General features: G+C 33.3%; 1 protein-coding gene across 5 annotated transcripts in view; it reads right to left on the minus strand.

Annotated features, from left to right (window-relative positions):
• Positions 1-15523, minus strand: part of LOC108725907 (box A-binding factor) — a 63854-nt gene extending 48331 nt beyond the window's left edge. For 3 of the 5 annotated variants that reach the window (XM_018453206.1, XM_018453207.1, XM_018453208.1), the window contains exon 1: positions 14345-15523. In XM_018453206.1, coding sequence (XP_018308708.1) covers positions 14345-14405 — 61 coding nt within the window. In that variant the 5' untranslated portion in view covers positions 14406-15523. The remainder of the gene's footprint in view (positions 1-14344) is intronic. The other 2 variants (XM_018453203.1, XM_018453204.1) reach the window with 2 other exon arrangements.
• Between the last annotated feature and the right edge of the window lie 2439 nt (positions 15524-17962).

Here is a 17962-nt window from a genome sequence, read left to right on the forward strand (position 1 = left end):
TGTGTGTGTGTGTGTGTGTGTGTGTGTGTGTGTGCGCGTGCGTGCGTGTGTGCGTGCGCGTGTGTGTGATATATATGGGGCATTCTTTGTCAAGTCGGCCATCCATCGTTCCAAAATTGTACCTACTTGACGTAGAAAAACTACCTTACACACGAATGTAGCTTCAAGCATAAGCTATGTGAACAATTGCAAAATTCAAGATGGCGGATCCAGTATGGCAGACAGAAAACAAAAGGTACTAGTATTCGTTTTTCTACTTTTCATGAAGTTTTTGCTGCGAATAAGTACTGTTTTTATGTTAAATATCGAATCGTGATAAACATAACTTTGCGCTTGAAATGAAGAACATCTTTCTTTCATTTTTTACTTGTTTTATTAGTAATCAGAATTCACGACACACTTGAAAACAAGCTTTAAAGTTAATTCAACGAGTACTGACATTGTCTTTTATTTTATTTCCTTTTTTCCTGCTTCATGTCCGCCATATTGGATCCGCCATCTTGAATTTTGCAATTATTCACATGGCTTTCGATAGCTTATGCCTGAAACTACATTTGTAGTGGAAGGTAGTTTTTCTACGTCAAGTACAATTTTGGAACGGTGGCCGACTTGACACATATAAAGGCCTCATATACATATTCTTAAGGAATCATCAATATAAAGTATCTCTCTCTTGAGATCAAGATATATGTATGTTTCAGTCGAAAAAAAGGATTTGTTTTGCTCTAATTACCATCTGGTAAAAACATAAATTTTCTTAAAAAATATACTTTGGAACTTTACAAGATGTATGTATCTTTATATAGGTATATTTCATCTGTTATAAATACCTAAATACTCAAATGTATACGTATATGCTCTACATATTTACAATGGAAAAATGTTTGCTCATCTGTTTTCGGAATAACTTAAAAAAGATATTGTATAATGTTTTTCTATCAGAAAAAATATATTAATATATCAAATTATTTATAAAAGTATATTATATATGAATATTATTTATATTAATGTATTAAATAAAAAATTTTACTTTCGACAATCTTTAATAATTAAACTTTCAAGAAACTAAGTGTAAAAAATAAAAATTTTTTAGTTGTTTTTTAATTATTATAGTACAAACTTTCTATATTTCGCAAAAACGGTGACAACCTATGAAATCCTTAAGTTCTGGCGGCAATGCAATCCACATGCTCATTAGCATGAACTGCGAGCAACGTTCATAAAGTGGGCCGACTCGACGACGAGATACGTTTTACGCACGATAAAACCCGCATGGGGCGCATTCGCATTCCCTAGTGCGACGTTACGCGATGCGGCATTTCCGCTTCGGCACGTATGGGAAAATAACCGTCTTTTCACCTCTTATCACCGCCATGCCGCGACCCCACGGAGGGCGGACGACGCGGGCTGCTCAGCTGTCTATCCCTCGAAGAAAGCCACGTTTGAAGAGGATTCAAGTACAACCCCCACAACCAGGTGCAGGAATAAACCGTCGAGTCGCTAAGGCAATCATCTTTTTACGATAGATAAGATAAATATGTGTATAAGTTATTTTCAAAAATCTTTAGCGATTTCTTCCCGAAGATCTCCTCGTTCCCTAAGAATATTTTTTCGAATATTGTTTCTGATATTAAATACAAACTATAAAATGTTGTTATATATATATATACAATATATTAATAATTAAACACATAGTACAATTGTGAAAGATATCTATTAATCTCTGGGGATCATATATAGTTTAGTTTATTTCAACATAGCGAATTTGTTTTAATAATGAAGAATTTAAATTGGAAATTCTCAGACGCATAATCTCAATCCTTTACGAATTCTTACGTAGTGCGGCAAACGTTATCGTTATATTGACCCGATTAGAATGTTTTATAAAGTCATTATTGGTAAGAGCGAAGCAAGGGAGAAAAAGAATCATATCATTGATATCATGGAACGTGAGAGAGTATGAGCCTACATCGCGTCAAGATGCAGAGAAGGGGTGTTAACAATGCAGAAGTTTATCTCTGCGTCCTTGGCTAATCTCTACCGCAAAGAGATTACCCTATCAACAACGTGAGTTATACTACGCTCTCGTACTACTCGACACGCGCGATTATCATTCTAACGTAAGGACCATATCACTGCTAAAATGAATAAGAAAGTTCAACATCCTTCGATGTCCAATACGATCTCGTTATCTCTGATTCTTTAGCATTTTCATAGACTTGTACTTTTGTGTAATCCATAAATTATATGTAAAAAATACTAATATATTAATAACTTTTATTTCTATCAAATTAAATTTTGACAATTAATCTTTACAGGAGAAAATCTATTTTTTAAATCTTACAGCTTTTTCTTCAGTAAGATGTATTTGTTAGGATTCATTATTTCATTTGCCTCAAAATATGACACTGTTTCAGTGCCACTATAATGGCTTCCCTGTCGTGTAAAGATCAATTTGAAATACGTTTCCGAAATAATTAAGAATTTAAAATTTTAATTTAATTTCAAGTTGATTTTATTTAAACAAAACTTTTCATAATAAATTTACACGAAAATACTATATATTTATTATAAAGTTATTAACTCATGAGTGTATGACAGTATGAATGTTTTTTCAGTAAGAAAAGGAATAATGATGTAATCAATTGAAATATTAAGCAACATAGAGAGAATGTATGGATATATGACAAGCTCATCTAATTCTTTACACGCAACATACTCTTTTTTTTTCGTTCTCTCTTTCTACTTTTTATATGTGCATGTTTATGCCTATAGAGACGCATAAACATAAATGTCTGCATGCATTTGTAGGAATCATAAATGCGTGGCGATGCGTTACATCGAGGCCGCACTGCGAAGCGCTATCGCGCGCAACGACCGCCAGGCGATACCTTATCTGAACTAGTTGCAAGCCAACAGTGACTCTCAACAAACTTATAGTAGCTTCTCTTTTTCCTTCTATGAATTGTACAAGTCCTTTCACGAGTTGTACGATGACATAAAACGATGATATACATGGTTTTTCAAAATTCGCGCCCGTGAAGTACAAGTTAGTACGAATACTTTATACTAAAACAAACAACTTTTTCCTTTAACAGAATTGCATTCAATAAATAATTTTTGCGTTTATTTGTTAACTTCAACCTGCTCTCCTGCAAAAACTACTCGTCAGACGCAATTTTGCAAAAGAAAAAAGTTTTTTTTTTAGCATAAAGTATTACGTTTTGTACTTCGCGAGCCCGAATTTTGAAACACCCTGTATAACTTTTGTAAAAAATTTTCAAGATTTTAGCTTTATTTTAACAAGTTATTTTTAAATTTAGAATTAGTTAGGAAGAGAGTATTCAAGCAAGCTTTAACTACTAATAAAATACCACACGATACTTTACATTTGTCAAAAAATTCCGAGAAAGAAATATGACAGCACTTTTAAGAACGCACTATTGATATATAATACTTTTCTTTCTATATATGGTATGTATATTTAATACATAGATTAAAATACATGAATTTGTTCATCGTGTACAATATGAGAAAAATGCAATTAGTCACGATCGGAATGTCTAAATTAGAAATGATCAACGTTGAAACTTCCGGAAAAGGGTAGAAAGATTGATTGCAAGAAGTGACGTTTACTCATGGGTACACACGCGATCCATAGGTAAACAGAGCGTATGGATCAGTATGGAGAATCGTGTCGGGTGTCGGAACCCGTTCAGATTCTTATCTGAATAATAATAACCCACACGCGTCTCATTAGGCTCACTGTCGTCTTATGCTTTTTAAAATCGATTAGTTGTGTGAAAGTTTTTGTCGATCAATGAACTAATGTGTTATTTTGGTTGTGGTAAAATTATAGGGAGTGCCTAAAAGCTCACACTTTTTTTGCATAGAGATTTTTCGATAAAGTTGAATTCAATTCCTTATTCAGGAAAATCATATATAGTGACTTTTATTTATTATTACCTTGATAATTAAACCCAAGTAAGAAATTAAATATTTGTAGAAATATCTGTGTAAAAGTAAAAATTTTTTTGAGATACGAGTTTCCAAGAGTATGTTTCTTACATGTGATATGTCAGACAGCTGACATGAGCAAAAATCAAATGGTTGACAAAATTTAAAGCCTTGACTTATTTGCATCTATTAATAAACGTGATATATACGTATAACAATCTATATGTAGAAAATGTATCAACTTTGTAAAAATAATAACTATAGCCATCCAACATATTTGCTTTATTTTTCAACTCGTTATACATCGCAATGCAGTATTACGTGATATGCGGACAATCACACAGTATGTAATGCTAATACATTGCTCATTGAGATAAAAGAAATATAATTAATGCCACGTTTCCTAGTAAAAATAGATGTTAAATTAAACAAAGGCTATTATCATTATGTGGATGCCGCCAAATGTATAAATCTAGGATTATTTCTTACGGTTGAGAGACTCTTGATTCTAGAAAACTAATATCACAGAAGGTTTTTTGCATATGAATGAAGAACATGTACATCAATATTTGACAATTAACATTTTTTCATGAGAATTTCCAATAATTTGTACATCGGCATCGGAAGGAAATATACGCACGTTCTGTTATTCACAGCTCCAAGATACACACTGCGCGAAATCGTATATCGATCGGGGGTGTTCATAATACTCCTAACTCAAGTCAGGTTTCGTCGGGCACCGGTATATCGTGAGATAAGTCCTATCGCTCGCGGCTGGTACACCGTCGGGGCCCGATAGATAGCCACCCACCATTTCGCGCGGCACGCCACCAAGATAAAACCCAGTGCACAAGCCAGATATCGACGACGTTTAGTCGTTCTCTGTGTGTGCATTATCACGCACTCGGCATTTCGTGAAATCAGTCACCGCGAGAGCTGCAGACGATACAGTACGCCGTACATTAGATCGCCTAATTCTGATAAAAGTGCTTCCTTCTTCTTCTCTCTCCTCTGCTCTATGGTTTACGTGGAGAATTCGGAGCGAAACCTGTCGCGGAAGTTTGTCTTCGAGGAGGCTGACTTGCGGTCGAAAATGAAGACGCAATCTCGAAGAGGAAAAAAACGCATAGGAAGAGACGCATAGTGGCACATGTATACAATGCTCGAGCGTACTCGAGCGGTTGCGAAAGCAAGAAACGTGTCTCTGAATTGTGTCACCGGTTTGCTTCCCGGTGAAATTGCCACGTTTGTGAAACCGCGATTACACGTGTGAATTGTTGAGATGGTGCAAAAATCTCTCTCTCTCTTTCTCTCTTTCTACTTAATAAATCTATCAAAATGATATATAATTTTTTAATGAACTCTAAATTTAAGGAACATCTAATTCTTCGATATCCGAAAAAGATACGTTTTCGTTATTAATATTGTTAATATTATCGTTATCAGTTAGATATAAAGAAAAAGAAATACAGCATTGCAGCGGAAATGAATCGACGGAAATCATGCCGCGTCGAAGGAAGTGGTTCGCTCAGCTAAACATATCTGCCGAACGAAATATTTTCGCTAAAGATCAAATAGACATGATTATTTCTTTCCTGTACTATCATCTGTGTTACGAAATAGCTAGCTTATCATCATTCGTAATGGCAATTAAAGCAATATTATTTTGCTGTTGCATGAGGAATAAATAAAACGCGTAAATAAGATATTCACGCATCCACTCATGCGCGCGTGCACGTGCGATGAAAAATATTTAAATAAAATTAATTAAAAATTATTTTTCAATTTTGAAATTAGGAGAAATAAAATAATCACGTTCTGTGCATTAATGATATTTTTGTCAGATGAAAACGGTGTTAATTATCATTTTTACTGCTACTCATTGTCAGTTTGGAACCAGATTTATAGGTTTCATTGTTTACAGTGTATTCGCATGTGAATTCGTTGATTTGTTAAAGTTTATTAAGTTTATTGTCATGTTAAAGTTTATTAAATATTCTACTGTTAAACATTCGATTATGGGTGTGTAAATTGTTGAATGTAACTATATAACTTTGAGAGAAAGATGTTAGATATGTATGTATTTCGCATTTAGAGTCACAATTTTTAATATGGATTACTTTGCATATTGAACGTCCTAAAGAGGATTTATATGAGAAATGTCACAGGACCAAGAAACAATTAAATTTTTAGTGAATTTAGAATATAATATAAAATGCTATTTTGAAATAATCACACGACACTAGCGTTCCACATTACTTTCCGGCGACACCCGGTATGCTGACTTACGCATAGCCCACCCCACGGTCGTTGTATCGTTAAATGCGACGGCCTAAGACGTTTTGTACTTGCACGAACTCTGCGCGCAGAGCCGTTTCAGGAAACTTGAAAACAATGCCTACTGCAGGCCCTAAATGACGTAACAGCGACGACTACCTGCAATGTGAAACAACTTCGTCGCGACACAAGCCTTTCGATACTCTTTCTCTCTCTCTCTCTCTCTCTCTCTCTCTCTCTTCACTAATAAAATTCCTATAGGATATTTTCAACTGTTTTCAATTATGGCATATTAAATAACAAGCCAAATTTTTCAAGTTACATCATTACATGCACATTCTTCAGCATAGATCTTTTATCAGATACCGCTAAGACGATATCTAGAAGTAAAAAGTAAAGTTATAAAATTTTTTATTTTTCACAAATATTTTATTATTTTAAAAGTGATTTTATTATAATGATATCGCTTTGATTAAAATGAGAGAGAACACATATAATATAATTTAAATAATTTTCATAATTTTAAAAATATTGTTTCCTTTGCACCTCATTCGCTTTTTTACTAATTTCTAAATTTTTTCGCTTCTCTATAATTTTCTAGAGACATTTTACGTATACCGGTGTGTCGCGATACACCGATTTGAAAAACCCTGTTGGAAGTATTTTCACTTCTTAGCTATGAATATATCGACTATTCTATTAATCTACACATTGATTATCAATTTCTAGGTAAAATTGAAAAGCTTGTTTGCTAAATATATATATATATATATATTGTCTTAAATATACATTTACAATAAATTAAGATTATAAGTGAACCTAATTGTTAAGCTTTTTATAACTTAAACTTTCATATTTATGAATAATTATGAAACGATTCAGAAATGAACTCTTCAATTTTTGATATAACCGAAAAAATTATTATAAAATGAAACTATTATAAAAATGGAACAATCTATATTATTTTTACACCATTTAGAAAAATGAAAATCGTTATCAAAACAGCATTATTAAAATAGAGAATAAAAAAATTAATTGCATGAATTATTCCTAATTCGCTATTCATTGTCGATGGTTCAACCATATTAGCTGTTCTTACGTAACGAGCGCAACGTTGAATTTCCATATGGTAAATCGATTCCTTGAACTAAATGACGCGACTCTCTGGCAACTCCGACAAACCTGTCAAAATATCAATTAACTTTTCACAAAATGTCAAAATTCCTTCTAGGTATATTCTTTTCTATAAAATTGTTATAGATTGGTTCCAAATTCGTTCCTTTAAAGCTACTTACTGTCTAGACATAGTGCATTTAAGGAAAGCATAACTACACAAAAAAATCTCTGTAATCTCCCGAAACTAATGCAAAGATTAGCTCTCCTTTAATGCTTTCCTTGAAAATGCTCCTAAGTTATTATGTCTGAAATGTTGGACTCAAGTTTATGAGAAAATTATTTCTTTTCAAAAAAAATGGGCATTTAGTCTTGGGTGAAGTGCAGTATTATCTTTTCGTCTCCATTACGTCGGGACACCAGCTACCTATTATTGTCGTTTTTCCGATACAAGTGCAATAGTATGTCGTAGAAAGATGGCAAAACAAGCATAATTCACGGTCGGGCGATAAGGGACGAGCTTAAAAATAAGGTCGGAAGAGAGACATGGCGTAGTAATGGATAAAAACATTTGATGAATTCTGAGGAGGTACGCATGACACACAATATTTATAATCTTCTTTTAAAGTTACTTACAAAATGATGATAGTGCCATTTAAAATATATCATTTAAAAATTATTAATATGTAATATGAACCAATTGCAAATTTTTAACTATACAACGATATTAAAGAAAATTAAATATAGAATGTAGATAAACGTTAAATCATATAAAAATAAGGACTGATTTAAACACAATATTTTTGTTGAACGTTAATTATCATCACCTCGAATAATTTTATAAAATAATCGTAAAATTAGATTTATAAAAATTTGACTTGGTTAAACATTAATATAATTATAAATTGTAATATACATAATTTGTAATATATTTGCAACAAAATAATATATAAACAACTTGTAGAATGCTTGCCAATTAATAAATAGAGACGGAAATGATCAAGATAAAAGTTGGTTAGCAGGAAAATTCGTTTACGAAGGCGGAGCTAAATAGTAGGAAGAACTTTATTCCTCATAACGAGCCATTCGCCTTCCACCATAGCGGCCATTTTGGAGCATCCGTAGTATACAATTCTTCTTTTTATAAACTTATTTTTCTATCATCTAATTTATCTATCGATCTGCTATTTTGCCTTGATAACTATGATAATACTAATTTCGATAACAAATGATTTTACTCGCAATCATACAGGAGAGTTTTATCAACATAAAAGTACTGTAAAATTAAATTAATATTTACAATTGTAATTTAATTTGATGTAAATGTTAATTAACAAAATGCTAAAAGTTTTATTAGTTTTACTGTCGTGATTATTATTAAAATCCTATATGTTTTGCATTTTAAGATTCACGGACAAAATTTAATTCAAATAGTGTCAAGACTGTCAAGATGCTATCGATTAGATTAAATCGTTATTGTTATAGAGTAATACCAACAATTATAACATGAAAATAAGGATCTTTTAAACAATATTATTTTAGACCGTTTATGTGAGAACACAATCAATATTAAAATGCCTATAACGGTCAAAGCTGGATCTTTAATGCTTAAATAAATCAATCTTGAATTACTAAATATACTATATATGTACTCGCATATATATCATATTTGTAGTCTTTCGAACTGCGCGCCGAATTCTTTTCCAGACTATATAAACGCAAGGATCTTTTAATACGTAAAGACAGAAGAAGCATAAAATTCGAATAAATGATATGGTTATTGTTGTGTACTATGACCATGACGTAAGACTGCAGTCTTGGTTGTATAAAACATCCGATAACGTAGATGGACTTGGAACCATCACAGTTTGTAGAGTGTTTATGGAAAGCATAAATTATACATCGAAATCTGTACAGTTAAAAATTATGTCAGGTTATTTCATAGCTATTTTATAAAAAAACTTCTTAGCTTTCCTTATCAATATCTCTGTCTCTTATAAATATTGTGAAAAATATGTTAACGTATATCATTTATACGACAATTATGAGAGATACGTTACATTATCCGCTCCATATGATAGAAAATTACATATGATGCAAATTTATAAGTGTAAGTGTTACTAGACCGGAGAAGGCGATAAAATGATAAAGACCAATAACACAATAGCGCGTACTTCAACTGGGTTAATGATGTCGTCTAACTAGAGAGGAATTTTATTGTTAATAAAAAATTATTATCACAGCACACATAAGAAAACTATAGTTACTTATGTTAAAAATAACCAAATCAGTTGCTCAGTTTATCTGAAGATTAAAAATATGTTTATTTCTACTTTTCTATCATATTTTTATCGGTTAAATAATTCTTCATATACATATATAACGAGCCATTCGCCTACCGAATTATCGTACCGGCTATAATTACTATTTTTAGTGACTATTTTTTTTATAGAATTTGATAAAGTGCAGAAAATTGTGAATATTTATAGTATTTGGTTATTAATAAATATCAAACAATAGGTACTGTAATTTCTTTAATATGCTGAACACATTTTTATCGCGTAAAGATTCCAAGATACATTACGCATGAATTTCATTAATGATATTCTGCGTTGTCGCGATTTAATTTAATAAAGATTTTGTTTTAAAATATTTTTTCAAATTTAACCTGAACCATATTTTATCAAATGTACAAACTGATCTGCATCCCACAAGTTGAGATCAAGAGGACAAATGCTGTGCGACACGAAGATCATAAATTCACTCAGGATTGAGGTATGAATAGCTGCTGGACGAAGAATGCACTATCGCTTATCGAGCAATGTTAATTATAATCCGTGCAATCGACACAAAGGTTATAACTTCAATATACAGAATCATATAACTCGATCAACCCATTATTCCCTTTACCCTTTGACCCAATGAAACAATTTAACTTATATTACCTTAGATAATTTAATATATCCAGAATATTTTACAAATTAATCACAACATATTTTTTATCAATTTTATTTTATTTTCGAAATTTAGCTTTAGCTGCAACTTTCTTGAATAGAAATAAGTAATCAGAAAAATTAAATTATACAGTTTACCCTGTATGTGCGCCAATGCATTCGGCGAACGAAAGCGATGTAGCAGAGGATGACGGCAACGACTACTAGTGATACGATGGCGATGATTTAATGTACATCGGTTTACGTGAACCATGACTTTTGTGCGGCACTGTGACCTCGCCACATTGAACCCGACGCAGGCACAAGTACCCGACTGTACAGGCCTTCAACGAAGGCAACTTGGTAGACAACAAGAACCATCGCTCTGAATTTTTCCGATATCTATTTATAAATAATTTTTTGAAAATTCTATCTCTTTTTAAATTCAAACTCAAACTTGGACTATTCCAACAATAAATATTGGAATGAGTTATGTAATTGGTCTTTGAAAAATTACTAGCCGTTTAAAATTTGAGTTTCGGATTAGAGAGCAATTTTTGCGCTTACTCGTTTTTTACTATGAAAACGACCGTACATTTCCTTTTTTATTTAACCGATAGAAAAGCGATATAAAAGTTTTGTCACGTAATTTTAACGTAAAAATGAATATCAAATTATTAATAAATATTCGAATATATTATAAACAAATGGCTGCATAATTTATAATATAAAAATTAAAATTTATTATAAAAAATAATGGAAATTTACAAGAAACAAAATGTTTTTTGTAAATCTTTATCTGATGAAAACTAAAAACATCTCGTATGGACGACTTGACATTTTGCACTTTCGTCGTATTTACGTAAAGCTAGTTACGAAATAAACGTACGAAATCGTCTGACTCGACGCGATAAGATCTTTCGAACTTCACCTTCTTTATATAAAATATATTTCGTTATCTTGGCATGTTCGTTTGAATGTTTGTAGGGACGTGGCGCAAAATCAATTTTACGAAAAATTGTTTTAATAATTATCAAATTTTTAGCAAAAATATAAATTCTGGTAAACTAATATGAAAGTGCAAGTTACGAAATAAAATAAGAAGTTTATTGATGAACAAAAAAAGGATTGTCAACGTTCCTGTAGTTTTGTCAGCTCAATAGGGACCAAACAAATGGGTGTCATAGTTTATCTTATTACATTGTGGTATTAAAAGCAAACGGTCCATTTGTATAGACACATGTATGATTCATATAAGATCCTGATACGACAACGCAACCAAAGTGTAATAATCTTTCGTTCTCATTGATATTTGAATTGTTTCTAATAGTTCACGATATACATATGCTTGTATTCTAGAATTCCGTACGATGTTTTACATAAGAATTATTGCGACTCAATATTACGTGTATAATAATTCTACAAACTAATTTTAAAAAATTTTAAATTTGCTTTGTCATATACATATTTCAATATGTAAAAGTGATTACGGAAATAGTTTCTCTATACTCATGTTATTTTTATATGTACATAGGTCGTCTGAAAAGTTTTGAGCCTCAATATGAAGATGGCATTACTCGTCAAAACAATTTTGGTACTATAATCGTACATACTTTGAAAGATACCTGCGAAAATTGTAGCTACTTCCGGCGCTTAGTTGTTGTTTGACAGTCATTTGTGCCAGTCAATGTCAATGTTTTTGTAAAAATGGAAAAAATCGAATATCAGCAGTCGCCATGATAAAAATTCACGAATTGCGGTTCGAATTAATTGACCATCCACCGTATTCACCAGATCTGGCCTCCAGCGACTTTTTTCTGTTTCCTAGGCTCAAAGTTTGGCTCGGAGGATAGAAATTTTCATCGAACGAGGTCATCGCATCCGTAGACGCTTATTTTGCAAAGCAAAACGCTCAGTATTATTTGAATGGATTAAAGAGGTGGGAGCATCGCTGAAAAAAATGTATCGACTTAAAAGGAGACTATGTCGAAAAATAAAATTAAATTTGACCGAAAAATTACTTGTTTCTATGTTAGGCTCAAAACTTTTCAGACGACCCTCGTATATATCAGAAAAATCAATAGTTTGTTTAGTCTTTTACCATTTTTACGTATCTATTTCTTTTAAATCAAAAAGTATGACAGTCGATGGGCATACCATAAATAAAAAACAATTTCTCTGAATCAAAAAAGTAATCGAAGGTGGTGGCTCGTCTTTAAACATCACGAAATGACACGCGCTGGAGTGACTCAGGAGACATGTGACGCAGCGAGCGAGTGTTTAAATAGAAATAATGGCGACCCTGACGATCGAGCCGATAAAATTCAACTGTTCGAAGGAATAGTCAAAGTGACCGTTACAGGTGCTAGCGATGCGTTTGTATTAGCACAGAATAGGATAATAGAACGACTTCTTATGATATCGTTAGCGAAATACTACTTGCCAGGAATGACGATACAACTTTCTATTTTTCCACGTAAGCAAGTTGTGACAATAAATAAAGCGGTGTTTTTAAAGCACTGTGTCAAAATAAAATAGATAAATGACCGTATTTTTTATATGTAAAAATTACGTACAAATATATATGCGAAAATACTGATATGTAACGGCCTCCTGAATAACTCCTATGAAACGCATATTTTGACATATTGCTTGTATAGTATTCAAGATAACTGAAGTATTCCTATAAAGTGTTATAATCAGCAGCATCAAGATGCGCCATGTATTCAAAAGCTGAGACTGGGCTTGTTATCTTTATAATTATTGTGCGGTATTGATACGGAATTGATTGTCGTAGCAATATCTACGTAATATAATTATCTACCACAAACCGCAAATAAATGCAGTTGATCATAAACGGTCATTACGCTCGCACAGGTGATGAAGAGAAAACCTCAACAACTATTATCGTAAATTAAATTAGTAGAAGATACGATTGGATTAATAATTATCATAATAATAAATTCTGTATAAAACTAAGTTTACGAATGCAATTTTATAATTTGTCAGAAAACATAATATCTTCAAAAGCCCAACTTCTCGAGACCGATTTATAAGAACGGATTCTTTTTTTTAACTCATTTCATAATCGTAATGAAGTTAAACTAGTTAATACATTCTGTAATAAAATCTTTCTTTAATAAAATCAGTTTGTTGATGATTAAATACAAAAAAATTAATTACGGTGATTTCTCAACAATATTACTCAAAAATAGCTGAAGAGAAACTTATGAGAGATGCAACTTGTCGTTTTTATATTTTACAAGTATGAAGCAATTAAACAGCGCGCTTCTTAATCCTAGATTACTACCTTTATGATATTGAATTGTAGTCACACATATGTAATTCAGAATATAAAATTCTCAAGAAACGTGACTTGTGCAAAATGTTAACATTGTGCTCAAATTAAGTACACGACTGTTAAAATTAAGCACTTTCGTTTAGCGCAAAACTTTTTATATATTTCCCAAGATAATAACCTATAAGATTTAAAAAACAATCATTACATGCAATTATATATTTCTAATTAGTTTCAAAATAACAATCGCGGAATAACATGTTACAAGTTGTCATTACTAGCATAACGTCGAAAGATGTCGGAAGGAAATTCGCGACGGATGCAACGAAGCTGAATGCAACTGATGGCTGTATCAGTCGGCAATATGCATATACCGGTGGGCGTTATCGCAAAACCAGGGGCAGCGTTATCACTCTGATATCCAACATATATACATCCTTCACGACCGGCCCCTGGCCTCCAGTGACTCGCGGACCACCGGCTCAGTTGAGCGCTTTAGTGACACTGTGTACATGCTCTCTTTTGCATCTCGAAGCACGTTCGGAGATGCTTGCCTGCGATCACAAGCTGATCGATCGATCACGCGCCGTCAAGCGTCGCCGAATTCGAACAGCATTCGATCGATTCAAAGAGAGAGAGAGAGAGAGAGAGAGGGAGAGAGGGAGAGAGAGAGAATCCTTTTTCTCGACTACCCTCTCTGAGCACGCGAGACCGCGAAACACCGCCGCACCGCGAAAGGTGGAAGTGGTACTATACTGGTACTCACCGTATTCGCGGTGCCGGTATTTGGCCACAGGTTTGCCATCGTCGTCGCTCCTCCTCTTCATCTCGTGATTATAGTAGTTTTCTTGAGATCACTTGGTGCTTATCCTTCGTTGCGTTCCCGCTTCTAGTTTGACAGCTGCTTTTCAATCTGGAATTCGCACTATAAGAGAGACTTGGCACTTTACTCGACGAGGATGACTGCGACTACGACATTCTCACCTACGGAGGATTCACGCGTTGTCCTTTCGTTGCCGCGCACGGAAGATGAGAAGAGCGATCGAGAGATGCTGTGTGTACACCGCGATCGGCGACTAGACGAAAATTAAGATCCGGACTTTTGCTGGCTGTACGAGAACTCGCGCCACTGCTCTATGATCGGGAGCGAGGCTCATGTATATCATGTACATAGAGCAAACGAAGCAAGAGGAGGAAAAGAGTTGGAATGAAAGGTAGAGGAACAGAGCTAGAGAAAAGACGGTAAAACAAAAGGGGAAAAGAAACAGAAGGAGAATAAACGAGAGAGACGGAAAATGAGCGAGCAATTGCGGCCTCAGCGGATGGCCGAAGCGATCGGAGTTCCTAGCGAGCTGCCCGAGTGAACGAAGGCGAGACGAAGATACCGCGAGAACGAATGCACAGACAAGGAAAGATGAAGAGGGGGAGTGAATAGGTCGAAGAGTAGGACGAGAACGAGAGCGAGAAAGAGAGGAAAAGAGAGCGCGAGAGAGAGAGAGAGAGAAAGAATAGGGGTAAAATAGAACAGAGAAAGAAAGAGAGAGAATGACCAATTCGAACTGTGATCGCAAGCGGAGTGGTGATTCAAGAGGGGAGAGTCGGTGCCCCTCATGCGGTGGTAGGAGCAGCGCGAATCATGTTGGGGAAAAGTATGGGAGTAGTAAAATCGCCACGCGGCGTGGCACGGTGGTTATTATCGCGCGAGTTCTATACCCATCTACGCGCGACGTTTTCTTATCAGTGCGAGAGGAGGGCTGGCTAGTGACCACCTCCTACCCCTTCTTCTTTTCAGACTCGAGGCATCGAGGCCGACTTCTGTGCATTACTTCGCGCTACATGTACATACATTCGTCGGAATTTATATATACGTGGGAATGTAATTTTAATTTATTGCGTTCTTATTAGCTACGCGTTTACTATACTTTTTTTAATTAACTAATCGCAATCAATCCAAATATCCCTATTGTCGTAATCACGTATTATTTGCTGAATTTTCTTATTAAAGCACGTGCAAATTTTTAAGCACAAGCTTTAAATCCGACTAGATAGAAAAATATATTGTATAAAAAGATTTCTATGAAATAAAACTAATTACAGTTTAACTACATTAAATTTTGCTATATCTTATTCCAACATTTTAAAAATGTGTATAGCTTTTATTTGTGTACATACTATATTATGCACATTTTAGTATGTAATTCATATATGTATATTTATCTTATTCTAGCCCTCTGAGAATAGTTCGCCTCCAAGAATTTTCTAAATAATAAAACAAAATTAAAAGAATATTATATACATAGCGAAGGTCTATAGTACATAAAGAAAGGGAAGAGTGTTTACAGGATCGGCAAAGCTAAAGCGTAAGCAAACGGCTTGGCAACTGTTTCGAGAGTGCCAGGTTACAGATACTCGGCTGTCAAGGACAAGCCTGTCCATTCATTCGTCCGTTCTTATGATCGATCATTCGTTCATTCATTTATTCGCCAATTGATTATTACTAAGCTACACGTTATTTTTATGTACACAAGTATTTATAATTTTATCAAGACATTTTAGATATTTTACTTCGAACTAACTGCGACTTTGCCATTAAATGCAGTAAAAGCGCGTATCTAAAACCTCTAAATCAAATGGTGACTGTAATAAATGTCAAAATCCATTCCTGACTATATGCAAGTATAATATGATAATCCCCCAAGACTTTTACTCGGCATATCTGATATTACTATGCTATATATTACTAAATGATACAACGTTGGTTATCGTGTTTTACACTACTCGTATATTCTTACTCTATCAATTAGAAGCACCAAATCAATGTTCTAATTGCTATATTAGATAGTACAAAATTCATATCATAATGAGTAATTGATTACGTAATAAAATATGATAAATGTTCACTCACCAGAGTCGTTGTACACTAAATACGCTAATACTGCAATTATACCTAAAAAAAATAATAAATAATTACATATTTATTATTTTTTTTTTTAGGTATAATAATTAATAAATAATTTTACTCACCAGTTAATGTATTGCAGTATGCTTCGTTCGTTGCAGAATCCGTTTTAAAATCTCTATCATTTCTATCAATTTTATCGAGGAAATAATAAATTACCGTTGATTATTTATGTATAACTTTGGCAAAAAATGATTGCTCCCGACAACACATACAGGCATGTGTAAATACTGCTAATTTCTACACAGCACACACACATACAGTACAAATATTGCTACTCGCACAGCACACTTCGAGGGAATTATGACGTCGCGTGACAAAATATCTATACGACGTCTATACATATCGCGACATTCCTTAGATGCGGTGTGTTTTGTGGATACTATATATAATAAAATATTAAGTATTTTAATTAACTCAATTAATCTGTAGGAAATTTATTATACAAATAATATTATAAAATATATATAAAATTTGTATTTATATATTGCGTTGTATTTATATATTAGTATGTACAATTGCATTTTTACAGACGATACATTATAATGTAACAAGGTATGGTCGCACGGAGTTCACTTGACGAAACTGTCTCTCATTCGACAATCGTATTGTCGAACATCGTATTATTGCGTTATATTGTATTCAGTGACAAATTTTTCATCAGTCATTGTAGGTACTCGCGATATAATAATAATGATTTGACTCTTTTGGCAATGTTACATTTAATGAAAAGTTTTACATGATTTTCTTGAAAGATAGTAAAAAGAACATAAGCATTATTTTCGCGTCGCTATGTATTAAAATCTGTACTCACTGCAACTGTAATAGTTTCAAACCAACGTCAGAAGCAATACGTCAACGAAACCGTAGCGATGGTGAACACTTGCGCAATTGATACATTTGGAAGATCATTCGTCATTTTAATCAACACTTCCGTCACGAATTCATGCTCACTGTGCACTTTTAACGGACAAAATTTGCGATATATTGCGAAGCGATAATCTCTAACATTATGTATTTCGAACCGATACTTTCAAATAAGAATTATATGCTCTCTGCACGCTTTTCTTAACAAATTATGATAATTAACGACGCTTCATTTGACCAATTTTTATAAATATTTAAGCAAATATGTAAAAATGGAAAATTATAAACGTAAAAAAGAAAGAGGCAATTATTTTTTTCTTATTCAAGCTTCAAATTGGCACATCCATTCTATCTAAATAATTGTAATGACGTTATTAGAGAAATGTATGTATCCAAAAATTTACCGAATAGAATAATACTATATATACATATATATATATATAGGGGAGAGTAGTCTAAATCGGACCTATTTGCAGTTTTTGCTCTCTATAAGGCATAAATAAAGTCCGATCGTAAAATCGAAGGTGCTGTTGGAAAGATCATTTAATTCCCTTCATT

The sequence above is a fragment of the Mycetomoellerius zeteki genome, unplaced genomic scaffold (genome assembly GCF_001594055.1).
Source record: "Mycetomoellerius zeteki isolate Tzet28-1 unplaced genomic scaffold, Tzet1.0 scaffold367, whole genome shotgun sequence".
In the NCBI taxonomy this organism is placed as follows: Eukaryota; Metazoa; Arthropoda; class Insecta; order Hymenoptera; family Formicidae; genus Mycetomoellerius; species Mycetomoellerius zeteki.